Here is a 23,468-nt window from a genome sequence, read left to right as displayed (position 1 = left end):
GATCTGTTAGTCATCGGGCCTCGCCCACTATACATATAGACATATAAACACATAAAAACGTAACACATGCAATAACCATAAAGATACATAACATACAAAATGGTCATCGGGCCACACCCGATAAGCATACCAGCACATAACACATCCAAGAGTCACATAGACATATAACATCCTAAACATAACAAATCATGGGACGACATTGGTGCCTTTGACCCGCCAACACAATGAAGAAACTCACCTCTAGCTTCTGAAATACACAAAAGAATCTTTGTCTGTTGGTCCGGAAAATCTCCGCGCTATGATCATCAAAATAATATCCAATTATTAATTGGATCTCAACCTACCCAAAAATCTAAGCTACTTAGCCTATAACTAGGGTAAAATACCATTTTACCCCTTTTCTTACATGGCCCAAAACCAAGGCCCAACCCAACTACTCAAAAGGCCCAAATCCTAAATGGCAACCCAGCGGCCAATTATGGCCCAATCTTCCAAATTAGGCCCAAAACACATCATGGGCCTAAATCCAAGGAAGCCTAAATACTATCCAAAAGCCCCAAATTAGAATTCTAATGGCCCAACAAGGCCCAAACTTAGAAATCCCAAACTATGGCCCAACCCGATAAGGCTAAGCCCAAAATGCCCAACTGTTGAGTACGCGGGGCGTACACAGCTCGTACGCCCAACGTACTCCCATAACCACTATTCTTCTTCATTAACCACTTAAACAATTAAGACCCTTTTCTATACCCTGAGATCTAGTTCCTAAGGTTATCTTATCACGTAAAGTTGGCAACTTTAAACACATGTATGGCTTAATGGAACCCAATGTTCAAAAAGAAGCTTAATAGATATCTTAATACATGCATGGACCAATATCCTTCCTAAATTTTGCATTTTTATGAACAAGGGGCGTAAATAGAGCTAAGATCTAACATCCATTGCTTTTAGAGTAGATCAAAAGCTCATCTTTAAGCCCAAAGACTCGAAAGTGCATAAAAGACACAACAAACTAGATCTAACACAAAAGTCTTGGATTAGGTGTCTAAGCACATAACTATAATTGGTATATACTTGAATTGATAGCAGCACAGTCCTTTTGGATTGCCCTCATAACTAGCAACCATACAAGATGACTTTTGGAGAGAGGTTGAATTTATTATTTGAATACTAAATTGGAACAAATGATTTATTAATGTATTATGAAAATAATATATTAATTAGAAATCATGTTATTTAATTAATATTTGATCAAAAATTAATTGGAATTAATTTTAGGATTAAAATAATTAATTGAAAGTGCGGAGACTAAAGTACAATTGTTCAATAGTTGAATAAGAGGTTCCAGAACCTTATTAGGAAGGTGGTGAACGAAATTCCTAAGGATAATTAGGGTTTCTAGATTATCCCATGTGGATAATTACAAATTTGAATTAATAATATTTTTTTTCGAATTAGGGTTATCCAGTGTATCCTATCTGCATTATAAATAGAACCATAGGGCTTCACATGTTCGACCACTCTAAACCCTAGAAGGATAGCCAAAAATCTGAAGCCTCATCCCCTCTCTCCTTTCTCATCCTCTTGCTTAGTTTAGGAGTGAACTATCAGAGGTGTGACACTTGTGATGCTTTCTCTCAAGGTTGACGAAGACTTGGATTTTTCATTGTTGTTACAACACAACAATCAGTCAAATTATAGGATGAACTAAGGAGAAAGAGGATTAATTATGGTTTATTATTATATTATATGAATAATATATTAAAAGAGAAATCATATTGTTTAATTAATATTAGTTAATAATTAATAAGAACTAATTTTGTGGATAAAATACATTAATTAAATAAAAGGGACTAGAATTGTCAATTGTGTGATAGTTGAATATTGGGCTAATAGACTCCATAGAAGTTGGAGTGGATGAAATCTATGGGGAAACCCATTAGAATTCGTCCAAGGCTTCTAAAGAGGGAATCCATGGGTTGCTTAGGGCCTAAGCAGTCAAATTAGGGTTTCCTAGTTGAAAACCCTAACAACCTACCTATATAAGGAACCCCTAAGCCCCCAAAAACGTGGCTAACTCTTTGAGAGAACCCTATAACATTTTTGTGGCTCTTCCTTCTTCTTCTAAGTTCATCTTGTTGCTCATGGTGTTTGTGACTCCATTAGAGGTGAAACATTTGGGGCACTAAGCTTCCAAAGGTCAAGATCAAGAGGAATTGAGATTGTTATTACTACATAACAATCAAGGTAATATCTAAACCCTTTTATTATGATAATATCGATTTTGTAGTGACATAGAACATGGTTTGCATGCGGAATTAAAGCTTGCACAATTGAACATGATGATTTGGGTGTTTAAGAGATGTATTGATTGTATATGGTGTTACAAAAAAGGATCTAGATCTAGACTACATAAATAACACACACTTACACACTCACTTTTACATCTCTCAAGCACACCTCTACAAGTGGTATGAACCCACTATTTATAGAGGTGTTTACATGTCTCTTTCTCACTCTTTATCTCTCATGTGTCACAAGGCTAATACTCCACACGCAAGTGGGTTTTACAAAAGTCAAACATTAAAAAGTCATTCATGGAAAACTTTGTACCCTAACATTCTCCCCCTCAAAGTTAGGAATCAATGACCCACTTCAAATCTTCCAAAGTCGAGTAACTACGCGGTTCGAGCCTCAAAGGTGACACATGTCGACACGAACTTCAATCTTCAATTCTTCCATGATTCTTCAATTTGGGCTCTAGGATGTGAGACAATACAATCCGAGCAGCAACGAATGATCAAGAGTATTCCAAACTCCAAATAATCACCCTAAAGTTGCGCATAAAAAAACACACCCCAAAAATCTTCAATAATTCCAAACCCATTTCGAATACATCACTTCCGAACTTCCAATTGCATCATCTCGTAGGCTTCAAAACTTCAAGATCACTTCGGTCTTCAAATCCGCGAAATATGAAAAATTCAAGTTCGAATTTCCATATAAAACTTCTCCCCCTTTTTATAATCGAAATTTGATTATAAAACTCTAAGGAACAAGAACGTGCTCTATTCGGAATTTTTCATGTCAAAACTCCCCCTTAACATGTGGCATAAACTTTGTACTTCAATCCGGAAAACCAAAAAATATTCAATTTTTATTATCGTTCATGGATCGCCTTTGACAAAATTTCTCAAAAATGGGTAGAAATTGTCAATTTCAAAATTCTGCAGTGACCCGTTGCGCCCAAAACAGCCAAATATACTAAACACACCCCCATTTGCGAAACTGGGTTGGATGTGTAAATTCGCACAAACTACAGGGACTAGAACTGAAAATTCTGCAATTTCTCAGCTTTTATTACCCATTTCCGAAGTTGGACCAATTGTGTCATTTCGTGAAAAGATCAGGGACCCTATTCGAAAATAGTTGTTTTCTTCTTCATTGAATGAATTATAACAAGAACGCTTCGCATGTCAAATTCTTCGCACACTGAAACATGGATGCAAAACTGATTTTGACCTTACTTGCGAATTGGCCAAAGCACATTATGCGAACCCGATTTTGATCCACTCATATGCAAATCTTATTTGACCATCAACCACAAAATTATCGTCATTCGCATTTCATTCACAATCCAAGGTTTGTTCGTCAACACAAACCTTCAATTCCAAACCCAATCAACATCATAGAAGTGAAACCTTAGCATCTTTAACACCAATCAATACAACCTCATATGTGAAATTGATATTGACCCACAAAACCAAACCAAAACACGATTGTGACCACAAATGCGAAATCACTTTATTCACATATCAAACTGGTTTGGAGCGTTCGACATCAAGCTAATCACCACGAATTGAACCTGATTTCGACATCGATTAACCCAAGCAACAATCGACTCCAAAATTTATCTGTTAAGCACAAATACAACCCTGCATTCTCAAATCAACATCATTCCAAATACGTTCGACACCATGATCCAATTCAAAACCAAATTTGACCCTATATGTCGAAATTAACTCCTTTTGATTTCCAAGACTCCATCGTTCGACATCAATATTGACCACAAGAGGTTCAATTTCCAAATCACTTTCAAGATGCGAACATGAACCCATTCACAGTGCTCAACATCAAGTCCATGAACCCATCCAATTTCGTAATTAACTCTCAAAATTGAACTTGATTTCGACACACACAGCCTCAAAACAACTTGTATCTATCGATTTCATCTACCAGTTCATCAATTCATCACACAACCATCAAATTTGACTTTTCACAATTTAACTTTCTAAAGTCAACGAACATAAACACGAAATTGATGATTCAAATGACCAATTTTGGATCAAAAAATGATTTTATCACTGTTCTTCATCCCATTCACGTGTTCTTTCTAAAAGTTCATCGAAATCAAGAATCAATTTCGATGATTTATTCATTTAAACTAGCATGAAATCGATTTCATCATGACCCAAATCATAGGAAATTGAGACATATTATCTGATTACTAATCGATATCAGCCAAAAGAAAGATGGAAGAAATTATCAAGAAAACGAGATGAATAATCAGAAGCAATCGATTTAAGAATGTAGAACAGATGCGAAACAGATGCATATCTATGGTACAACCATTTTAAGCGTGTGACTAATTCAGGGATATGCTTGATAAACCATACGCGGGAATCGAATTTGGGCTCACACCATTGTAAGATCGGATTTAATGGAAAATCGATTGGGCTTTGAAAGCTCACGGATGAACAGTAAACAAGTATTTTTTATTGGACTAAAAAATAAATTATTGATGAACAATATCAGATTGATTGTTTGGGCTGAATTTAATACGATGAACAGTAACAAACTCCTAAATTCGAATCAAATACAAGATGCTTTTTGAACTCGATTTTGATTCAAAACAACAAGTTCAAATTTAGAATTGAATCAAACAAACATATTTTAGATTGGATCGGGCTTGATCAACAAAAAAAATTATTGGATCATAACAAATAGGTTTTTCACGGAAAATTTGATCCAACGAGTCAAATGATCACAAATCAAAAACATAAAGCACGAATCAATGAAATTAAGAGAGATCATAGAGAGAGACTCACCAAAATTGTTCAAATTGAGACAAAAATTGCCAAACCGAGAATCGTTCTTCAAAAATCACCTTGATCTTGAAGACCCGCTCTGATACCAATTGTAGTGACATCAGCATAATTTCATCCTTCTCAAATTTCTTCTTTTCCTCACCTCCAGCTTTTATGAAGCCACTCTTCGCATCAGTTTGATTCCCTTTTGGATTAAAAGGCTTTTTGTAAAATTTCTTAACTCTGTTATTTGAATAAAATGCAACTGCTTTATCATCAGAATTCATTAAGAAATCTTCATTGTCTGATTCTTCTTTCTCACCAGTATCAATTTCAGTAACCTTTGAAACTAAAGCCAATGGTCCTCCTAGACTCTGTTTCGATTCTTCAAGTATTTCTGTAACTTCTCTTTCATGTGTTTTCAGCTGGTTGTAGAGATCATTCAAGGTGGTTGTATCAACACTTTGTTGGTTCTTTATCATCATACTCACACTACACCATTCTTTGTGAAGACCCATGATGAATGTCAGATTGAATTCCATGAGAGATCTTGAGATTCCATACCGGCTGCAACGATAAACAAGCTCATTCAGACGATCATAGTAGTTTTCAATTGTTTCAACATCCTTTCGTCAAAATTCCTTCAGTTGAACAAGACATTGCTTCACATAATTGATCTTTGTCTTCTCACTTCCTTGATATTTCTCTTTTAGTGTGATCCAAATATCCTTGGCTGTTTTACAACTACAAATGTAATTGTAAACCACATGATGCAGAGAACCTCTTAGCTCCCTCATACATCTTTTCTCATTCTTCTTCATGCGATTCTGTTGTTCAACAACGTCAATTGAAGAAGCAGTTGATCCGATTGTTTGAACATTTTCAGGAGGTAGAATTTTTCCACTAATACAATTCCAGAGTTCTTCATCAATTCCATTTAAGTAATCCTCCATCCTATCAGCCCACTGATCATAGTACTCAGGGATTAACATTGGAATTTTGGTTGAAGAATCAAGCAAGTGAGAGAAAGAAGTCATGGTATTCATGTTGAAGTTAGCCATTGATGAACACGAGAATTTTTCAGAAAACTTGAAAAACGTGATGATTTTGTGAAATGATCGAATGAATTGATCACTAATTGCTAATCAAGCACTCGACTAAACAATTCAAATGCAGAATCGATTCAAATCTGAAGATCAAGAGTGATTTTCAGAACAAAAATGTGCGGAAATTTTTTGAATAAAAACACTACTAAAAAGCAAATGATTCTAAAACGAAAATCATATCAATGCAGTTTGAATCCTGCTCTGATACCAATTGAAGAGAATTTTAATCGAGATTTAGAAGACAATCATGATTATATGAATGAAAAGTAAGAACACAAACAATAAATGTTAATCATATCTTATATTAATGAAGAAACTGATTACAAACTAAGCAGAGAAAAACCTGTTCTCTACTTCTAACCTCAGTCCCTATTTATAGGAAACATGAGTGTACAAAAAAATATACTAAGTCCTTAACAATAAGCTTCGCACAAATGAAGACTTAGTAAAATAACTAAAATGCGAAATTCAAAACAGACACTTCGAGTTTTAAAAAAACTAGAATCTACAGATTTCCATATGCTAGATCTAGGGTTTATGAGCTTTGGATGATTATTTCATGTTCATTAGACAAACTAGATCCAAAACTTTAGGGTTTGCATGTACACCATAGGATTGATGTAGTGCTCAAAACCCATCATATGCACATTTCATCCCGATTCAGGAGAGTATTTATGCAGAGAAATTGGTTGAGGTATATATCAAGGAGGTTGTGGTACGACATGGAGTGTCGGTTTCCATGATTTCATACGGGGATGTTAGGTTTACTTTAAGGTTTTGGAAGAGGTTTCATTACAAGTTGAGTACTCATCTCCATTTTAGCACAACTTTCCATCCGCAAACCGATGGTCAGAGCGATCAAACGATTCAAACCCTAGAGGATATGTTGTGGGCATGTGTTTAGGACTTTTGTGGGAGTTGGGATACATATCTTCCATTAGCGGAAATTTTTATAACAAAAACTATCACACCAACATCGACCTACCTCTTTTTGAGATGCTCTAAGGTGGAAATGTAGGACCCCGATTTGTTGGGGTGAGGTCTGTCAATGAGTTATGGTGAGTACCGAGGTGGTACTCAAGACCACTAAGTTAATTCAGCAGGTTCAGAGTAGACTGCAGACAACTCAGAGTCGGAAAAAGAGTTATGCCGACAGATGCCGATCAGATCTAGAGTTCCAGGTGGGGGGTATGGTTCTCTTGAAGGTGTCACCTTGGAAAGGTGTCACCTTGGAAAGGTGTCACCTTGGAAAGGTGTCACCTTGGAAAGGTGTCATCCGATTCAGGAAGAGGTGCAAGCTGGCCCCTAGGTATATATCGGTCCTTTAAGGGCTTTGGCCTGAGTGGGTCGGATTACATATTGCTTGGATCTTCCAGATGAGCTCAGTTGGATTCACAACATGTTCCATGTTTCTCAGCTATGGAAGTGTGTCACAACTAGGAAATTCTATATCCTTGTAACTATAACAATGATAGCCATTGTAACCAAAATTTTGAAAACATGCTTGATGTTTGTTCAATGAAAACAAAATTCCATCAAAAACTCTATACAAACACTTCAAATGGTCAACGAAAGATTGAAAACACTAAGAATCCCAGCATAAGCCCGTTTTGGACTAGGATTTCCTTATTGGGCCTAATGGACCAATAAGTTTCCAATTTGACTATTTTGGGCTTAGAAACCTCAAATGGGCCCTAATTGGACCCACTTTCATGAAACTTAACATTTTGGGCCATAATGGATCCAAAATGAATTGGTTTATCTTAATAAGCCTTATTGGGCCATAACTAACCTAATTAGCCTTAATGTCCATAAATCCATTCCTTTATACAATTTGGGCTGTGAACTACTCTAAAGGCCCAATGGGCCAAAAACTTTCTCTATGGGCCTTAAAAATCTCGAACCAAGATTTGAAGTGGGCAAAGTTAATCCATTTCTTCTTCCTATATCCATGCAACTTCTCAAATCTCCATTTAACTATCACCTCAAGCCTTCTCTCCCCTCTCTTCTTCTACCTTCGACCGAGAGCATTAACACACCCACACACACAATTCATTTGGTAAGTTGTTATTAAACATAAACATCTATTTTCATCTTAATGTTAAGAACTCCTTCTTACATAGCTTTACTCCATGATCTAACTCTTAGAAATCATCTAAGTCCGAAAATCACTCAAGAAAGCTTGCTAAAGGTCAAGACTTCTTCCATTTCATCTTCAAAACCAAAACCACAAACCCAAGGTGAGTTCATACCCCCTTGTTTTAGGTTTTTACTTGTTTTTGGGGGGGAGAATACAAGTGTTATGTGTTGATCTATGTGTGATTGCATGTTATATGTGATTTCTTTGATTTATGTTGTGAAAAATTGTGTTAATACATGTTATATCACGAGATCTATAGCCAAATTGTGAAAGATTCATAAACAAAAACATAATAAGACAACATACTTCAAAGATCTAAGAGTCTTTAGGCTTAAGAAGTGAAAACAAAGCCAAAAATCTTTATAAGTGTCATTTTGCAAAAATAATAAAGATTTAGGTAAAATATGATATTTTCGGTTTTATAAGGATAAAATAGTATTATTTACATAAAAATTTGGCTTTTATGAAAATAACACTTCTTAAGGGGCCAAAAACACAAAATATAGCTTTTTGGGCTTACATTTGGGCCTCACAGGTTTTTGGTCCCAAAATTGTAAAAATGAAAAGTTTTGGGGTTGAAATTGTAAATTCACTTAAAGTATGAGTCTAAAAACACAAACAAACTATTTCGGGGGCTGAAAATGATCTTTATTGCAAGAGTTGGACTAAAATGCAAAGTTTTTGGAATTTGGATAAAAAATGTAAAACTTACAAAAATTTGGGCCAAAAGTGTAAACTTGTTACAAATAAGGTCTGGAAATATCAAATAATATATTTTTGGGCTGAAATTGTAATATAAATTATGTTTGGGCCGAAAATGCCAAGAAAAGTGATTTAAGGAGCAAAAATGTTATTTTTCATCAAAAGGGACTAAAAATGTCATTTTATTAAGATACGGATAAAAATGTAACATTATATGAAAATGGGCTGAAATGGTCAAATAAATATTTTTGGATCAAATATGTTAATATTAAAACAATTGGGCCAAAGATATTAAATTTATAACATATGGATATATATATATATATATATATATATATATATATATATATATATATATATATATATATATATATAACCAAAGTGTTGTTACAATCCAACGTCAAGTAATTTACTATTGAAAATAAATACTAAGCGTAAAACGAATTATATATTACAAACATATCAAAGAACGGAGAAGTGAAACAATGATTGGGCCTAATGTTACTCATTGTGTCCATTGGGCCTTTGTGGCCCAATTTCACGATTATTAGGCCCAATATAATCAAAACATGTTTATTGGGCTTCCGGTGATCCAATTACATGCCCACACGACCCTCACTGACTTTTACATGCTGTTGGGCCTTAGTGGCCCATTTGCATTGCTAGTATGGTCCAGATCAATCATATGCTTGATGGGATAACGTGTCCATAAGTATACTCGACAACCTATAAATGACACACATGATTAGTGGGCCACAATGTCCTTTTTTATGTTTGCTAGGCTTTACTCTATACTATGTGAACATCAAACGGGTTGTAATCAATTTCATTCAAATTCATGGGGTAATATTTGGGGACTTAGTGAGAAAATATCGGTCGACACCAATAAGTGTCAGCCATAGTGTGTAAGTTGTAATCAGAGTGTCCTGTAGGGAGAGTGAGAGTTTGTGTATAGATATATACGGAGGTGACTCCCCTACACCTGAGCTATTGCTACAGTTAGACTCGGACAGTCTAAGGTGACAAAAAATCTTAATCAAAACCGACATTTGTAAAAATGCCAAGACAGGCGAAAGAGTCATTATCATGCATGGTTATAACGTCTCACAAAGAGATCCATTACCATTTTATCAATCATGGGAAATTTATATCATTTATTTTAACTCATCAAATATAATAAAATGAGCACTTTTGGGAAAGTCATACAATCAGACATGTTTGGAAACCACGTACACATTTACATATATTGGATCATCACATCACGTCGTAAACATATTATATTTTAGAAAATATTGGATTTTCTGGGTTATACTACTATACAAATCATTTTTATATCAAATATGCTTATGAACTCACCAATATTATATATGTTGACCCGTTTTCAAATAACTTGTATTCTCAGGTAACAGATAAGCAGAAGATAATTGCCAAGTGTATTAGGATTTCATGTTTTGTGACTTTCAAACGATATACATTTTAATTATGAAATATTTGTTTAATGTACTTGATGTGAGCTATGTAAGTTGTACTATGTAATGTTGGTGATGTATGTGTTTTTTCATGTATATTCATTGTAATGGTATTCAATTGTTAGTCACGCAAGCCCTCGGACGTTTCCGCCGTCCGGTTCGAGGGTGTGAAAAAGTGTTTAGTGGATGATCCCACAGCGGTATCGTTGGAGGATATTTAGGTGGATGACCGCTTGAATTATATTGAGAGACCGTTGACAATTCTTGATCGGAAGATGAAAACCTTGAGGAACAAGGTTGTTGAGTTAGTGAAAGTTTAGTGGCAACATCGCAGGGGTTCTGAATGGGCGTAGGAGCCGAAAGATGATATGAGGGAGCACTATTTAGAGTTATTTAGAGCAGCGGACTTCGAGGACGAAGTTTGATTCAAGTAGGGGAGAATTGTAACACTTGAATTTGGTAAGTATTCTATAAAGTTTAAAAAATTGGTCCTTAAGCTAGTACGCAATATGTACTGGGTAGTACGCTTAGCGTACTAGCCTATTATGATCGCGAAGATCATCCACGTACGTTGGGCGTACTTGGAGTACGCATGGGGCGTATGTAAGTAATTATGAAACCCTAATTTTAGGGATTTTACCCTATATAAACCTTATGATAGCCTCATTTAGTCATGTTTACCCAACCTCCATATCTTCAAAACCCTAATTTCATCCCTTAGCCTTTCTGTCGTGCTTTTGAGCTCTTTGAAATATCTTTGGTGTGTTTTATGCATCTTGAAGTGGTAAAAGGAGAATATTGAAGACTCATCCTTTGGAGAAGAGCTTAGAGATTCAAATTTAGCTTCTCCATTTCATGACTTTTGAGGTATAAAGTCCGTAACTTGTTGACTTACTGTATAGATATTCATTTAGGCTTGTTTATGGCTATTTTGGTCCCTTTTGGATGGTTCTTGTGAGCTAAGGCCATTTCAGAAGCTTAACTTTTTAGATCTAGACATTTTAGGGGTCCCTTAAGCATAAAAATTCAATTTTTTTGGTGTATATGGAATCATGCATGTGTTAAGACCCTTGGTTAAACTCTTTTGAGCTCTAGAGCCCCATTAAGCCATGCATGCACGTAAAGTTGCTAACTTTATCTGATAAATCATCTTTTGGGATAATATCTGAGAGTATGGAGTAGGGGCTGAATGGATTAAGTGCTTTTTGATGTGGGTTGGCCAAATGGGGAGTACGCTGGGCGTACAAGTTGGTACACTACACATACTAGTCCTATAGCGTGTACGCTAAGCGTACGAGCTGAGTACGACCAACATACTCAGTTCATGGGCTTCGGTTTTGGGCTTCTCGATTTTGGGCCATATGTAGACCTTAGGAGGTTAGGTATATGTTGGACCATCAAATTTCTAGTTTGGATTTTTGGATGAATGCCCACGAAGGGGTTTGGGCCCAATTTGGAAGATTGGGCTATATTTGGGCCTTGAATGGCTATTTTTGGAATTGGGCCTTTTTGAATAAGTGGTTTGGGCTTTGTCCTTAGGCCAAATTAGGTAAAGGGTTAAATGGTCGTTTATCCTATTTTGGACTCTTAGTATGAGTCGGGACCCAATTATAAATTGAATGTTATTTTATGATGATAACGCGGGGATTTTCGAACCAACAATTAGAAATTTATCTGTGAGATTCAGCAGTCTGAGGTGAGTCTTCCTCACTGTGTTTTGCAGGTCGAAGACACGAATGTCGATCCATGGTTTATTATGTTAGGGTGCTAAACGTTTGCGTGACTCTTGCATGTGTATGTATGCTTAGTGGATGGGGCCCAATGGGTAATCTGTATGCCATTACTTGTTATACCTGTATGTTTGTATGCTGGGGTGGGGCCCGTTGTGAGAGTTAGGGAGAGGCCCGTTATACTCAGTGGGCGGGGTTCATTATGTGAGTTGGGGTGAGGCCCGTGAACTCAGTGGGCGGGACTCGTTATGCGAGTAAGGGCGGGACTCGTTACACTCATCGGGGGGGGGGGGGATTATATGTTTGATATGTGTGGTATGTGGTATTTGGGGGAAACTCACTAAGCTTCGTTCTTACGGTTTTCAATTTATGTTTCAGGTACTTATAGTGCAAAAGGGAAGAGCTCGTGGTGATTGCAGTGCACACACGATATAGTTCTGCACTTTTCATGATTAAATTGATAATTTATGATGTCGTGATGTATTTGATCCTTTTGAGATTTATGATGATGTTGGGGATAATGTTTTTGGTGATTGAAAAGTGAAATTTTTAGGGCGTTACAAATTACCTTTTTATCTTGTTCACGTTTAAACATTTTTTTTTGTACACATTTGACCATTTAATTTATTAAATGTGTTCACATATTACCATTGTTACATGCTATAACGTTCACATATTACCATTGTTACATGCTATAACATGGTAATATATGAACACATTTAACAAGTTAAATAGTCAAATGTGAACATTTTTTTTTTCAAAATTTTGAAGACTTTTTATAACTTCTTATAATATTTTTATGAAATTTGTTTCCTATAGGTTTTTCTAATACAATGTTTTAAACTTTGCTTATATTTTTATTTTTTTTATATTTTCATATAATTCCAATACAAACGCTTTTAAACAAAATATTTTATAAATATTTAAATTTTTTATTACAAGTTTTTAACCTTTTTTTTTTTTTAACATTTTCATATAATTTTTTATAAATTTCATACAATTATTTTCTAAACTTTCTTTTACAACATTTTTAAAGTGTTTCACGGATTTTGTAGGACAATTTAATAGTTTTTTTTATAACATTTTAAATTAATTTCGTTAAATACTAGTTTAAAACGTTTTATAAAAAAATTAAAAGTTTATAAAAAGTATTAAAAAGTTGTAATACTTTTAAATCATTTATATCATATAGATTTTTTTTTGTTTTTTATTTGCTACATAATATTTTTAATATATTTTTTAAAAAGCCTCCATACTTATTCTTACATATTTTATTTTATTATTAGATACTATTTACTTAAAAAATATTGTATATGTTTAAAAACAAAAGAAAAAAAATACAAGAGACTATATAAAATATTTCATAAAATAAAATCATATTTATTAATTAAAAAGTAAAGTTTTGAATTAATCAATGTTTAATTAATATTTAGGACATTATGAATACTTTAAAAATTATGTTTGAAAAAAATAATACAAATAAATATAAAAAAAAGAAATCGCTATTAAAAGTATGAAAAATAACTTATCAGGATATTTTTTTTTTAATATTTATGTATTTTTGTTTTTGTATATTTTATCATTTAACTTGTTAATATATTCACATGTTACGATTGTTACCTGAAATAACTGGTGATAATGATAATATATGAATAAATATACCAAATTAACTAGTCAAATATGTATAAAAAAATATTGTCTAATATTATATATATATATATATATATATATATATATATATATATATATATATATATATATATATATAAACTTGACTATGTAAATATGTAGTTCCTATAAAAAAACCAATTTTAACACATAGTGTTAAAAAATATTGTAAACATAAATGCACATTTAATTGTTATTTATTTCGTTATTAATATGTAAATACAAGTATTATCTTTATAATTTTTTTAATCGATTTTCCCTTGGTCCAAAATGGACATAACGCTAGAGTTCGCACATTCCCTCTTGGTCTGTTTTCCATTTCCCCCCATTTTGAATTTCCCCAAATATTTAGAGCCAACGATAACGTTCACCCACTCCAGCAAAACCACAGGCTAGGGTTCTTGTTCTTCACACAGTACTGGATGTTATTCCCACTGTTTCATTGTGAATTTGTAGAGTATCTGCTCAGAGGTATGGGCTGTCTCTTCAGCTGTTTCCGTGTTAGAGATGATCCTCCTCCTCCTCCCGTTTCTCAACCGATCACGCCGATGGTAAGGTTTCGAGATCAAGAATTTCAACCGTATGTTTTTGTTTAATACTCCTGGTTTTCTTTTCGGCGTTCAGGAACCTACCGATACTCTGGCTAGCAATAGCTTGTGGTCTGTACTAATTCCAGAAGGTGATTTCTCTGCTCTATCTTTCATATTATCGCATTTCTTAAAAGAGATTTCATCAGATCTTGATTTTAAATCAGTATGAAGTTTGATTTAATTGTTCTTGTCTCAGTGAATTACGCAATCGTAACTCAGAACGACTTACTGTTTTTGATTTATAACTTATTTGTTGCATTAGAGATGGTTTTCCAGAAATCGATTGTTCTGTACGCAATGTCTATTTCATCGCTGAATTCGTGTTGATAAATTGTGTATATGATATTTAGCCGAAGATGGTGATCAGTCACAAGGCAAAGATGGGAGATCTGGTGCTACAGAATCTCCATTCTCCGATGATGGACTCAGGGCTGAGGTAATTTTTTGTGTAATGCTATGATAGGCTCAAGTATATGTCACTCGCTTTAACATCAACATTCAAGTGCAAATGACAATACTAGAGTTAAGCAGAAAGACATGTCTGATGTCTCTAGAAGGTCAAAAGTAATAGGAAATGCTATACATAGAGTTTGAGTATTAAGTTCAAAAGATGACTGAATATTTCAATAATATGTCTTGAAGCATTGAGATTAATGTCAACAAGTTGAATTTGAGTTACCCATATGATCTTCTATGTTCTTACTCCTTATCACACGTTTAATTCTGCAAGTCTCGACCCACTGAACGAGTAAATTCTTACATTACAGGCAAAATTTCTCAAAGCTTGTGGCACTTTACCCCAAACTCCAGAAGAAATACGAAACTCTGAGAAATTTACAGATTCACAAACGCAAAGTAGGGATATGGAAGCAACATTTCATTCATGGATTCCAAACACTACTACTGAAAAACCTGATCTGGTACATCCTCCAATCAAACTTTTTGAGGAATGGGAGACTGAATCAGATTCTTCAACACAATCACCAATTAGGTAAATCATAGTTTCATACCCACAAAAAACTAAGATATCTTTTCACACAGTCTACTTAAATAATATGATTCGTTTCACTTATACTTTGTGTTTCTGTAGCTATATAGCAGAACAAAGCTCAGATAGCAACAAAACCAGCTCTCCTGATGGCTGTGTGGTTATAGATCATGTTAAAGACACTCAGACACTCAACTCCTCGACTTCATACACTCCATTAATGTCTGCAACCACACAATTCAAAACAAAATCTGTTCGCTTTGAAGGTGAGAATGATGCAAGCTCATCTTCATCCAAAAGCACTTCAATAGAAACTACTAAGCCATCTGGAACACCATGTGATGAGAGTATTAAGCCTTCACCTTATCCAACCCCTCTCAAGTTAACCAATGATATGCAAACACCTGGCACTGTCTTCCCTTCATATGTATACACAAAGGAATCTGGGAAGAATCCAAAGATTAGATTGCAGTATGTGTATTCAGGGGTAGACCCTGATATTTTCTCTAGGTTAGAACCACCAATTGAAGAAGGTCTTGAGCAGGTTGATAAAGAAACTCCTCAATCACAAATCCATTGGAATCCTGACAAAGTTTCTTGGTGGGATGGGAATGGAATCCCTAATACTACTAACAAGTACAAAGAGGTAAATTTTGTTCTTTTTTTTAAATAACAGTTTAATCTTAAATTTGTCCATTTTGTGATTAGATTTCATTTGAGTGAACAGGATCAGAAGGTTAGTTGGCATGCGACACCATTTGAGGAAAGATTAGAAAAGGCATTATCAGATGATAGGTTCATCAATGAGAGGTAAGTCGTGTATATAAAAATAATAAAAATATTTGTGTTGATTCATTATTTAAATAATAAAAGTATCAGCTTCATTAAATCTTGATTTTCATTGTTGACATTCAGGAAGCAAATTGAAGAGACTTTGCCTATCAGATTTTGATGAGACAGAAAAATCTGAGAATGATGGATTTGGAGGTAATAAATAAATTTTGTGGGTTAAAAAAATGAAATAAGGATTAAAATGTTGGACAAATTTTAGGCATCTTGAATAGAATGGGTTGGTTTGGTTATGTCAAAGGCATAAATGGTTGCATAATTTTTTTTTTCTTTTTTTTTCCTAGACAAACGAGGAAATTTTAAGGAAATGAATAGTAATCCTTTAAAATTTGGTTATTTTATAATATATAAAATATAATTTTTGTGGTGATAATTAATATATTAATATATAAATTATATTTGAGTTTAAAGAATAAAAACAACCAAACCCGAACATTCTTTTTCACCTCTATACAAACGGATGTTATTTGATCATAGCATTACAATAATGTTTTTTATAGGTAGCGCAATAATAGTTTTTTGCTTTACATAATTTTTTTTTTTTTTTTTTTTTTTTTTGAGTTTATACATGTGTATACCAAGTTATATTTCACAAGTTACAATTTATGATTGAGCAACATCGTAGTCTTTGCAAATTATTATATATTAATACATTTGCTTAATGGATCGGCTACATTAATAAATTTATCGTCATTCAGTTTAATATATTATGTTTAGTAAATTCAATATAACTTTTTGCTTATTATTTGTTGGTCTTCCTTTGTGAAATCTTATTTTGTACCAGTTATATGTATATTTATGTATTAAAATTTGTTTAGAATTTATGTATATTTATGTATTAAAATTTATGTATTAAAATTTGTACCAGTTATATTTATGTATTAAAATTTGTTCGATTTGTATAGAATTACTAAACTTTCAACGACCAATCACAAAGACAGACGAGTCAAATACTTATTTCTAGGAAATATATGATTACAAAAAAATAGAAATAAAATCAATCCATATACTATCTAACATGTACAAACAACAACGAAATAATATGACAAATTATTGTGGTTTCTCAAATGTGCAAATTTTGTCCCTAACTTTTTTCTGTTACATAGATGGTCATTGTGGATTCTATGTATTTTATGTTTGGTCACTAACCGTATAAATGAATGATTAAATACTTAAGCTATAATGAAAATTTTCCATTCTATTGATAATTTTTTTGGAGAAACAATTAAGTGGTCGCTACCAGTGTGTGCTTCCTTTGAATTGAACTCCAAGGGCATTATTCTATGTTGGCGTTTTTGTTGTGACGTTTGGTGTGTGCTTCCTCTGAGTTGAACACCTAGGGTTGGTTGTGTGTGCTTCACCTCCACGCCCTTCAATTCACATGACTTTTTAGTATCTTTTTCTTTTCCCTTCACAATGACCTTCGTTGCTATACCATCGATCTTCCCTAGGGCTGTAAACGAACCAAACGAACACGAACAAGGTCGTGTTCATGTTCGTTCGTTTAAGTTAGCCGAACAACAAACGAACACGAACGGATAAACGAACGAGATTTTCTTGTTCATGTTCGTTCGTTTAACAAATTACTTTGTTCATGTTCGTTCATTTATGTTCGTGAGCTAAACGAACATAAACGAACAAACATAAACGAACAAAGATAAAAAAAAACACAATTAAATATATATGAACATATAATATAGCAATATAATAAAAAATAATTGAATATAGATGAATATAAATAAACTTAAACGAACGTAAATGAACATCGTAAACGAACGTTCACGAACATAAATGAACGAACGAGACCATTGTTCATATTCGTTCATTTATTAAATAAACGAACATAAACGAACTTCCCGCCGAACAGTTAACGTTCAGTTCGTTTACGGCCCTAATCTTCCCTCTACGCCTACAAGTTTATGAAATTTGATTCCTTTTTTCTAGAAGGTCATTAGCCAAGAAGGCTAATTAATCATGATCAGGGTTGCAATAAAATCGATCCCCATGATTTCTACTTAGTTTTTATTTAATGATTTGTAGATTTTAAGTACACTATTTTTGTGTGCTTTGGTAGAATCCGAAGGATGTGAAGAGGTGTATAATGTTGTGGATATAAAACCATGTGAATGGTAAGGTCAGGAAAGACGTTTGCATGGTGTACATGGGTTCTTATTTTGATAAATAGGAGACACCGGATATGGAAGGATGATGAGTAGATTATAAGTTAGGTGGTGTGTGGTGGAAGGTAGTGGTGGATTGGTGACAAAATAAGGGAAAAGGGTGGGGTGGGGTGATGTGGGTATGATGGGGTTCTTGTAATATAATATAAATAAAAGTTGTAGTTAATAAAAAAGATAAAGATAAAAAATAATAATAAAAGGTATAAAAAAATATTTACATGGATCAGAGACCAACTATATAAAGAAATAGAAACCAGAAGGACAATGTATGCAATGGAAAAAAAATTAGAAACAAAAATTATAGAAGGACAATGTATGCAATGGAAAAAAAATTAGAAACAAAAATTATGAATCTGCAAATATAAAAACCATTTATGCAACTTTGTCAAATAATAATAAAGATGAAATTTACGGGTCACCAATAAGTTGAACCCATACATGTCATGTCTCTCATATATTTGAATGGGACAAATCCCCCTCTTCCACATATGAACTTGACCCACACTATAATCGATAGCAACTTATTGATTAATGAAGTGTTTTATTAAACCAGGTGTTTCCAAAAATCAAACTCTTTTATTGATCATTTTTCAAATCATGAACTCCCAACTCAAAATCAATGAATTCATAGCTTCAATGACTGAATGTCAGAATGTAACATCCTATAATTTTTTTTTATTAAAGCAAATAGTTTTATGATACATCCGTTTGTCTAGGTGATTTATAATGTAATATTATATTAGTAGAAGTTAAATGTATCATTCAAAAGGACCCATATGATTTTCCTCAAATTTTCAAAAATAAAAAATAAAAAAGTGAAAACATATCAACTCAGTTACTAGAAAGTATTTATACAGTATTGTGGTTGAAAATATAAGGTAAGTGGACTTGTTTAATTAAATTGGTGGAGATATATTTTTTTTCGAGCTCAATATGTTTGTTTAAATTAAATGGGTGGAGATTTTATTTTATTTTATTTTATTTATTTTTTTTCAGCTCAATATGTTAATAGATGGGGGGAACTATGAGTGACCAATTTAAATTTTATAAATCTGATTAAAGAAAAACTTATAATTACTTAAATAAGTTACAAACTCCAACAATTTTTTCAAAATTTGAAAAAAAAAACTACGAATAAAGTGTTCATTTAACATCATCGATGTCAAATTTCTAAGAAACTCAACTTTTACATTTTTAAATTTATTTTCACTTTCAATAGGAATGTGTCAAGGCACTGGTGAGGAAGATGCAATGCTAGACACAGTGGGTTCCAAGATGGTATATTAGACTAAGGGGAGTAGTGCGGTTTGGGACTGTGGTTTCGACACCCTGGTAGTTGAACACCGCCCCCTCCGATGCAGTTAAGGTGTGACCTTAGCCGCAGTGTGGCAATGGGAGGGAACACTTGGTGCTCGTTTGTGATTGGCTAGCTCATTGATCGTTCCAAACAGTCATAATTTTCAAAATTATTATTGTTTTTAATTTTATTATATATATATATATATATATATATATATATATATATATATATATAGAGAGAGAGAGAGAGAGTCAAGATCAAATAAGAAGGAAATTTTTGGTAGGAAGGTAAGAAGTTTTTTTTCTACATATTTTTTTCGCTAACAAACAAAATGAATCATTAGATGATTCATTTGTAAGATGATTCACAAGAAAAAATTCTCAAAAAAACATCTCGATGATTCATTTATACAATGATTTTGTTATTATTCACTAAAATTATAATACAAATGAATTTTTTCTTAATTTACTTAAAAATGAATCATAAAGATGTTTTTTTGGGAATTTTTTCTTATGAATCATCTTACAAATGAATCATCTAATGATTCATTTATTTTGTTCGTCAAAAAAATATGTAGAAAAAAAACTTATTACCTTCCTACCAATGCAGTTTCGGACTGTGGCGCGGTTTCAGACTGTGGTTTCGACACCGTGGTAGCTGAACACTGCCCCCTCCGATGCAGTTAAGGTGTGACCTTAGCCGCAGTGTGGCAGTGGGAGGGAGCACTTGGTGCTCGTTTGTGATTGGCTAGCTCATTGACCGTTCCAAACGGTCATAATTTTCAAAATTATTATTGTTTTTAATTATATATATATATATATATATATATATATATATATATATATATATATATATATATATATATATATATATATATATATAGTCAAGATCAAATAAGAAGGAAATTTTTGGTAGGAAGGTAAGGAGTTTTTTTTCTACATATTTTTTTCGCGAACAAACAAAATGAATCATTAGATGATTCATTTTTAAGATGATTCACAAGAAAAAATTCTCAAAAAAACATTTCGATGATTCATTTATACAATGATTTTGTTATTATTCACTAAAATTATCATAAAAATGAATTTTTTCTTAATTTACTTAAAAATGAATCATAAATATATTTTTTTGGGGATTTTTTCTTATGAATCATCTAGTGATTCATTTATTTTGTTCGTCAAAAAAATATATAGAAAAAAAACTTCTTACCTTCCTACCAAAAAAAGTTTCTTACCGGATATATATATATATATATATATATATATATATATATATAAAAGGTTTTTTAACCAAAAATTACTCACAAACACTTCAAAATTTACCCTCTTTTTGTTTCAAATGCTCTCATTATGTCATCTTCCAAAAACTCTACCAACCAAAAAACACCCACAAGAAACACCACAACCCCAAGACCTTCGTACGATCAACCGATATATTCGCCCCCTTTTTACCACTACGGCAGTATCCTTCCCTATTATCCACAACATATCTCACAACCATAACGTCCTACACAACCACTTCTACAAACACAAGTACAACTTGACCCAGATTTTGGTCATTTTTATGTTGTTTCTCAACCCGAATTTGTTCACAAATACAATCACAACCACAAACACCCATTTCCGAATCTGAACCCGAATTTGTTCAAGGAACTCAGTCCGCTCGACCATAAAATAAAAGAAAAGAGAAGGCGGATGCTAAAACATGGGAATTGTGAGAAAAAGAATCAATGCGCAAGGACAAGGTTTGAAAACTCAAACCTTGAGTTAATCTTTAAGATCAACATCTGCTCTTAATAAGTTGTTCTAGTTGAGTCTGGTAAACCAGTCAAGACTTGAAGATAAACAATCAACAAAGTATGCAAGTAATAAATGAAGTAAGATTGAGTATAATTAATGCAAATATAATTTAATGTAAGAAGAATGTAAATGAAAGAAGTTTGACTTGCAATAGATAATAGATTGATGTGAAGACAATATCGATAGCTTTATTCTTGGTTAAAAACTCATAAAACATTCACTTATTCAATAGCGGATGAGGAACTTGGTACAAACCGTTGACACATTCTAAGGACTGAATATAACTACGTGTTTGACAAACTGACATTTAAAAGATTCATACGATTTAGTCCTAAGAACTGTTACATCAATATAAAGAAAAAAAGCATTTAATGCTTATACAGACTTCTGACTTCTAAGTATCTTCATCTTGGAATTGATCTTGCATCGGAACACACTATATCTAGGACACTAGTTGACTTCGGATTTTGATTACTTCGAATTGCTAGAGGTTCACTTTTCATGTATTAACAATCTCCCCCTAAGTGAACTTAGCAATCAGTCAACTTAGTTTGCATCTTCAGATATGAAGAGGTAAGCACTGTAGAGCCAACTTCGGACTTCCAAATACCATTTGAGATGAGTGATAAACTTATTCTTCACATGCTAGGGAGCATCACTCTTGGCAGCATTAGCGATGAACTTTTGTAGAACGGATGAAGGAATGAGATTCTTATTGAAGACTCGAAAGAATTCTTTCCTGTTGGTCTTCTTACTCAGATAGATGTATCTGAGTTTTGGTTCTTCAATCAGACCTTCTACTAGAATTTGGCCTTCAGGTAGTTCACAAGAAATTTTCGCCAACACTTTTTCTATTCGAAACAAGTGTGCGAACTTGATGTCAGATCTGCAGAATTCGGCTACATAATCCTTCAAGAAATTCATTGCAGCACTATAGGCTCCGATGCTTAATTGATCAGTTTGATGACTTTGGAGACGAGCTGCAATTGTAAGAATATCGTTGAGGTTGATAGATAGAAAATTCGCGTCTGTGAAAGTGATGGTGGCTTGTTTGTTCTGAGAAATGTGATATCTGTACAACATACAATTCAGGTCAAACTTGATTTGGACCTTGTTTCCATAACCAAAAATCTTTTTTATTCGCTTCCGAGACCAGACTTCTTTCTGACGATGTGCGTTAATGGAATATAATGTCATCAACCTCTTTCGCTCAGTTCTGATGATTGTCAGAGGATCATCATTTGGAAAAAGTGGATCGAACTTGATGTAATACTTTCCGAAGGGAGATATTGGAAGATCGATCTGGTTGGAGTCTTGCGTGGGTAGCTCGAAGTACTTGAAGGGCACAATATCTTGATCATGAATTATTCCTTCTTGGAAGAGTGGGGATGTACACAACATCGGATGTGGATTATCTTTCAACGCTTGAATCCAAATGCTTTCTTCAAGTGCTTGATATGTTTGAGCTTGAGACTAGCCTTCGAACTTTCTGAAGGTCCTAGGAGGGCTGCTTGGTTATGAGGAAACTTTTTTCCCTTTGTCTTGAGACGGTTTGTTCAAGTTATAAATGACTTTTTGAATAGTTACAGAGATAATGAATCTCTAGAGGAGGAGTGCTCAGAGGCTTTTTAGAATATCATCTGGTTTTTGAGTAAGAGAACCTTCATCAATTGGGGCGATTCTTGGAGAAGGGATAAGAGGCAGTATAGACTGAGTAGCTCTGAATGCATCAACGGTGAGCTTCGTCTTGATTTTAGCTATTTCAAGGCTTCGTTGAGGAACATCTGCCACAGATGATGGCCAAATGACAGCTAACCATATCCTTATTTCTTCCTCCGAAGGAACCATCGCTAGATATTT

General features: G+C 33.6%; 1 protein-coding gene across 1 annotated transcript; it reads left to right on the top strand.

Annotated features, from left to right (window-relative positions):
* Positions 1-14,208: 14,208 nt before the first annotated feature.
* On the top strand, positions 14,209-16,562 carry LOC145008403 (protein JASON-like). The gene is made up of 7 exons (XM_078967032.1): positions 14,209-14,453; positions 14,527-14,581; positions 14,843-14,928; positions 15,260-15,483; positions 15,583-16,126; positions 16,208-16,290; positions 16,396-16,562. Exons 1-7 carry the CDS (start codon positions 14,325-14,327, stop codon positions 16,430-16,432), a joined length of 1,158 nt encoding a protein of 385 aa, XP_078823158.1. The 5' UTR covers positions 14,209-14,324; the 3' UTR covers positions 16,433-16,562.
* Positions 16,563-23,468: the final 6,906 nt, after the last annotated feature.

Source organism: Lactuca saligna, chromosome 8 (assembly GCF_052625555.1).
Source record: "Lactuca saligna cultivar CGN05327 chromosome 8, ASM5262555v1, whole genome shotgun sequence".
NCBI lineage: Eukaryota > Viridiplantae > Streptophyta > Magnoliopsida > Asterales > Asteraceae > Lactuca > Lactuca saligna.
This window is presented reverse-complemented; position numbering and strand designations above follow the sequence as displayed.